The 6,526-nt window shown below is 44.6% G+C and overlaps 1 protein-coding gene across 3 annotated transcripts in view; it reads right to left on the bottom strand.

Annotated features, from left to right (window-relative positions):
* Positions 1 to 6,526, bottom strand: part of HOXB4 (homeobox B4) — a 60,771-nt gene that overhangs the window by 3,554 nt on the left and 50,691 nt on the right. Inside the window, exon 1 of one of the 3 annotated variants that reach the window (XM_019523673.1) lies at positions 340 to 2,944. The exons of the other annotated variants lie outside the window; for them this stretch is intronic. Within the exon in view, the coding sequence (XP_019379218.1) occupies positions 340 to 760 (421 nt within the window). The 5' untranslated portion in view covers positions 761 to 2,944. Of the gene's footprint in view, positions 1 to 339; positions 2,945 to 6,526 lie in introns of those variants that run through there. 3 annotated transcript variants of the gene reach the window in all.

Raw genomic sequence — 6,526 nt, 5'->3', positions numbered from 1 at the left:
AAAAAAAAAAAAAAAAAAAATGGAAAGGGGGAAAATAGTAAAAGTTTACTCAACCCACCACTTAAATACAAATTACGAAAACATAAAACTTAACTTAGGAAGATTCAACAGCCATAAAAAAGTAGCCTGCAAGAAATTGGAGGAGGATGGTAACAGAGACTTCAAAGGCACTTGGCCGAGTAGAGCAATAAAAATTTATGGAGGATGTAATTATACTGCTCTGCAAACAGGCGATCGTAAATCTCCACGAATGGTTATTTTACAACTGGTGCAATAAGATTTCCACAAGACTTTGAGGTGCTAGATGGTATAAAGCAAAAGCCACTTTAGGTCACTTACCCGTGCTTACATGGACTTTTTTCATCCAGGGATAAACTACTGGCTCTTTGCAAGAGGAATTAGAAGGGCTTTGGTTCATAGAGTTTTGACTACAGGAGGGTGGTGGGCTGGGAGTGACCGACTCACAGTGATGGTTTGGCTCTGAGAGATGGCTCTGGAGTCCGGCAGGAGGATGAACATGACCCCTGGGGGATAGCACCGCTGGTTGGTGGCCGGAGCCCTGACAAGATGAGTAGGGCTGTTCGTTGCAGGCTGACCGCTGCTGGTACATCGCCTCATGTTGGAAAGTGGTCTCTCGCCTCTGGCTGCTGTAATATTCCGGAGAGTGATTGGGAAGGTAATCGTTCTGAGAATATTCTTCGCAGGGTGGGAACTTGGGATCCACATAGTTGGAGTTGATCAGAAAGGAACTCATGGCCATTAATTTCTTGGAATTGCACACCCGAAAAAAAATATACTAAAATTTATTCCTGTCCCCCTTTACTCGTTTTCCTGTTTCGTAAAACCCTCCTACTTACTGTCAAGTGAACAAAGTTAGGAGTCCATGTGACACCAATGGCCAATAGCGAGGATCCATGCGTTTCCCGGATAAGGAAATATGCTCCGGCTGGGGCTTTCTTACTCCGGTAGGATCTTCGAAGAGGAGGGTTTGGGGTCCTTGCTTTCTTTCTTTCCTTCTTCTTCTTCTTCTTCTTATTTATTTATTTATTTTGCTAACCGCCGATATCTACATATCTGCAGCCCGGGTGAAATGTTGTGCCTTGGCACCGAGCTACTTACCCAGATCAGCAGCACCCCCTCCCCCCTCCCCCCCAAACAAAAAACAAATCTAAGCCTCACAACCTCACCACTTTTAGAAACCGCACAACCCACCCGCTTCAGTAGGTGTGACTTGGCTTAGTGGGGTGTGCAAGGAGAGAGAGAGAGAGAGAGAGATTATTTTCAGTAATTTGAGGCTCAGCCCCGGATCAAAATGAATGCACTGGCAGATGATGCATTGAGATCCCTCTGGCTGCTGTTTAAATTTCGTTCTTAATGTAGGTGATCTGAAGCGTTGGAGTGGGGGCAGTGGCAGAGATAAATAGGGCGTGTTTGGGATCGATAGAAAATTCATCAACTAATTCGGGGTACCGCGCGTCCTAAATCACATTTAGCTTCCGTGCTAGATTGGCTGCTGCCCGGCCGCTGCTGGGAGGCAGCCCATCCTGCCAACACGGAATAAAGGACTTCACCAACAATTAAATATAACATAACCCGGTCCACCAGCAGCTCCGCTCTCTCCTATGGTAATGAGCCCGGTTTTTAAACAGGCGCTCCCAAGGCTGTGTCAGCCTGAAGCGCGAAATCGTCTCTCCAGAAACGTCAAGACACAGGGCACTATTGGCTCGGTTTATTTATACCTGGTGTCATTTTTGCAATTATATACAGATTAAAGCAACAGAGTGGTCGCCCCCCCTCCCAAATTTCGGTGACGTAATATTCCTGACACCCACAGCCGCTCCGCTTTTGATTACGTAGAGATGATAAAGTTTCTCGTGGGAGGCTTAGAGTTGGGAGTTTAGGTAAATGAGAAAAATTGTCTTTTTTGTTTCGGTTATAAAACGATTTTTTTTCTGGCCAAGGCTTCTTTTCATCCTTTTATTTAATTTGGTGTTTTCCTTCTGGGATAGTGACCTGTAGTGTTTGTGTCAACTACATATTCCCCTAGATACGAATTTGTGACGCAACTTCCTTTACACAAATTCGGATCTACAGGGTACATATAGAAGACAGATGCATCTTCCTTGGTCAGAGATCTTCTATTTCACAGTAATAATAACGATATTAATCTATAGATAAATATGGTTAACAGTTTCGCTTTCCAGAGGACACACCAATAATTAAACACACCCACTCGCAATTATCTGACTACATCAATAACACAGTGCCTCGCTACCTATTCGTTCTCACTTTGAACATTAGGTTAGCATTTCCATCCAAAAACATCAGTCCTCGATAATATCCTTTTAACACACCAACAAAAAAGTCCCCAGCAACCGGTGACCCAAACAGTCCTTGTTTGAAAGAAAACCTGTTATTATTTCATTCTCCCTCGGACTCATTATCATGCTTGCTTCACAGAGTAGAAATATTTCGGCACGTTTTTGCTCTGAATTTCTCTAGGTCATTCAAGGGTTGCTGTTTTTTGTATTTTTGTTTTTTAAAGGAAATGATAAAAAGAAAGAAACGGATGAAAAGCAATACAGACTGTAAAGGCAGATGGGACGACAGGTTTTTCTTTAATGACAGGCAATTCTTTTTACAACCCGAGAAAAAGATCAAAGGCGTTTCATTTCCGAAAAAGGGATATAAAGCAATAAAATATTCATACTGTCTAGGTAATGAACTTTCATTCGGAACTAATGAGGGAGCATCGTGTTGGGACTTCAGCTTAAAATGACAGTTGCCCAAGAGATGAAAAACATAACATCCACCCGATTTTTCCCCCCCCATTTAAAACAAAACACTTCTTTTGGGGTCAAATATTTCCCGATGCCATCAGGTTGAAACCCCACCGTCCTAGACTCCCTGTCTGTCTGCCTCTTCAGTAGAGTTTTAACTGGAAATGCAGTCAGTGAACTTCCCCACCTCACCCCACCCCCCAAAATCGGGATGTATCTCCGATCACTCCGATATTTTTAAAGCACTTGTCAGGGCAGAGGGCGAATGAGCACGGCCGGTGTGGGGCCACGCCACGCGTTTAAACTGTGCAGGTGATTTAAAGGTGAGTCGCCTGTTTCTCTCCTCTGAGTCCGAGGTGAGCAGAGCACTGGTACCAGCCAGGAGAGGCGATCTCCGAGACACTGAACCCCCGCCCCCCTTCCTCGCCCCGTAAAAAACAGGTTCCTGCAAACGAGCTAGGTGATCACTTTACACAGAGCAAACAGGTTATAGGATAGGTTGCCCGACTGGATCCCAAGCCTCCCCCGAGCTGGGGATGAACCAGTGACTGTCAAAACCACCTTCCTCCCTCTGAAGTGTGTAGTCACCCCGGCTCCGAGTCTAATGAAGGGGAACGACGTGCAAACTGACGCAGGGAAAGCACACTAAGGCACCAGCCCCTGCTAGTCCTCGCTGCTGTCCCCTGCCCGCAGCAAGACCCCGGCAGACCCTGCACAAGGGTGCAGGTTAGGAGCACAAGAGATGTTAGGCCCATTGCAGATGGTTTTCCCCCACCCCTCCCCTTCTGGGGAAAAAAAAAAAAGAAGAAATCCCGTGTTAATTTTCCTTTGCATTGGCAGACAAAAGGGGGAAGATCTCTGCAAACCAGCACCCCTAGAGCCTACCAATGCCCCCCCCCCTCCAAGAAGTCCCACACAACAAGCTCAGGATCCCAAATTAAAAAACACCCTTTGCCACCACCCCTCAACACAACACACAGGCAGCCCCCTGTCCCCTCCCTTCCCCCTTTACACTTTCTATTGCACTAATAAAAACGTCTAAGGTTTCGGAAGTTTAGAAAGACAGATCTTGCTCCTGATCTCTCTCCATTTCAAAGGAGGAAGCCGCTTAGGAAGCTACCCTAACCAGGGAGGGTTGCCTCCCAGCTCGGTCGGCCTCGTTATTTATAGTAGTGCACAATAAATCGAAAGCCAGAAGATGGAAGCAGTAGGAATAGACAATACAGGCATAGAGAGGGCTTAAGAGCTTAAAGCTAGTGGATCGCTGAATTTGGTAAGGCACCTGCCAATGTGAACTTTACCCTACCTTCCCCACCCCCCAAAATGCATTCCTGCTTCTCTCTCTCTTAGCAGGCCTCTTCTTTTGGGATCCAGCTCGCTCATAACCTCTTCTTTCCGGGAGGGTGGGGGGCAGTACCTCCAGTGGTACCAGTTCTTACTCTACCCCACCCCAGTCTGTCTGCTCCCCCCCCTCCCCGGAGTGCGGTGTCCCCCTTCGGGTCCACAGGTTGAGTGCATGACCCCCTTCCCTTCCCAGCCCCAAGCCCCTTAGGTGTATATCGCAGCGCCAGAAGCAATCCCTACCTTAAAACAACATCCACCAACCAAACCCGCTGTCCCCAGCTCCAAACGACTTAACGACTCGCACAAAAAGTTGATAAACGCTTTTCAGGCAACAATCACATCCGAACAGAAAAGCACCCTCCACCCTCTGCCCACCCCGCAGCCCAGAGCCGGCTTACTCTGCTTGTCTTTCCCGTGTTGCCTCTCAATACGGATTAATTCTCGATAAGACTTTTTTTTTTGTTTCCTCCTTCCTTCCAGTAATCACCACTATTGTCTTTAAAGGCAAGCGGAACTGCTACTGGCAGGGAGCAGGCGATAGGCCCTTCTGAGCATTTTGGGTTTGGAAACCCGCAAGTTTTCGTATTAATCTCATACTTTGTCAGTCTTTGTTAAACAGCTAGGCGTGTCCCCAGTCCCTTGAACATTTTAATATTTGTTAGACGCGCTGACCTGAGTTTCACCCCATTCCCGGGGCTCTCCCTCTTGCATTCTCCATAATACGCTTGCATTGCTCTCTCGGTCATATTGAATTTTACCCAGGTCATTACTTTGGAGAAAAATGGCATGGCAAGGAGGTTTTATTCAGACCTTTCCTCGAGTGCCTGAAATTCCAACTGAGTTCATGCCTCTTCTATGTTATTATTTTTTTAATTTTATTTGGACATTTCCCCTTACTCTAGATTTTTTTTTTTTTAATCAGCCAGTCCTGATGGCTGTGAATGCAACTCCCCTTTCTGCAATCGGAAGCATAAATATTGCACTTTAACTTCTGAAACTGAGATTTCCAAGAAGGGGTGAAGTATTTCTATAGGGTGGAACTTTTAATCAGAGACATCTGAACCAGAATAAAAAAGAGCGGAGGAATATAAGGTTAGGAGGAGAGCATGCCACACCTGCTTTATTTTATACCCTCACCCCACCAAAAAGTTATTCCTAGTTTATTTTGCATCTCTATATTCGCATCCATGGTTTGTAGCATTTTGTTTTCATGCAGCTTTGGAGGAAAAAGAAAAGGGTATGAGGTCTCCATGTCAAAGACTGATCTGGAATATTTTCTCCCTCCTTTAAAAATTAAAATGGAAATCAAAAGTAAAACGAGCATTAGATAAAGAATAAAGGCGAATGTCTCCCGGGATAGATGTGTCCTATAGGACATGCGGCACTTCTTTGTTAAGAGCAGAAGATAGGGAGTTTATAATTATATGTACATGTAAATGACTGACTGTGCCACAGTATTTGTTCCAGGGACAGAACAAGCAAGTTGAGAAGTAAATTGGGATTAAAAGCAGATGCAATCGATTGGCTGGTAGAAATAGTCCGCCTGAACTTTCTAAATGACCGCTTGTATAGTATATTCCAACTCACACACCCCCACGCAAAGAAAGGTCCCAAAGAGGAGACAGAAATTGAATATATCCTTGAAAATGCTACCCAAATACTACCCCTCTTTGTTCGACTTGCTGTTATTTCCAATGAAAGCAGAGCACTGTATGCCTAAATTGAAAGTTAAACATTATGATGTGGGAGTGAATATTATAAGGAGGTTTTTTTTATTGCCATGAAATTATACCTGCTTGTTTTAATATCCCCCAAACAAATGGCGGTTATTATCCATTACCTGTTATATAAACCTGGAGCAGAAATGACTGGTCTAGAGAGATAAGTGTAGTAATTACAAGAGCGCAGGAATGGTTCACCCAAGTTACTACTAAACGGTGGCCCTTATATAGTGATATTTTATAAATACCAAGCAAATTCATTGCAATTAATTAAACCGCAGCCTTATCACTCGAAACAAAACGCTTTGCTTTCTCTCAAACTTCACCCGCGCTGTGAATATATCCCAATCGGAAAAGCAAATGGATTCTCCAGGATGCTTTTCCCAAGGCTCTAATATTCTCTCTCCCTCTTCCAAGAAAAATGACCCTGCTTCGAAGTCTTTAGTCCCTGAAAAATATTTAAAAAGCGAGAACAAAAGCAAATTTGCTTGCTTGCTTTTTTAGAAAGTGTTTGCTCTGCTTCAGATGTTTGCTTTCGAGGCAAAGTCTCTTTCTCCCTCCCCATCCTCCACTCACCTACAGCCCCCCCACAAACTTACATCCATACAATATACAAGAGTAAGACTTCATTTTAAGCTATTATACCATCACCTCTATGTACACTATGCAAACACAAGTAAA

The sequence above is a fragment of the Gavialis gangeticus genome, unplaced genomic scaffold (genome assembly GCF_001723915.1).
Source record: "Gavialis gangeticus isolate Ggan-Ray unplaced genomic scaffold, GavGan_comp1, whole genome shotgun sequence".
Classification (NCBI taxonomy): Eukaryota; Metazoa; Chordata; order Crocodylia; family Gavialidae; genus Gavialis; species Gavialis gangeticus.
Note: the sequence above shows the minus strand (reverse complement) of the source record. Positions and strands in the feature narration are given on the sequence as shown.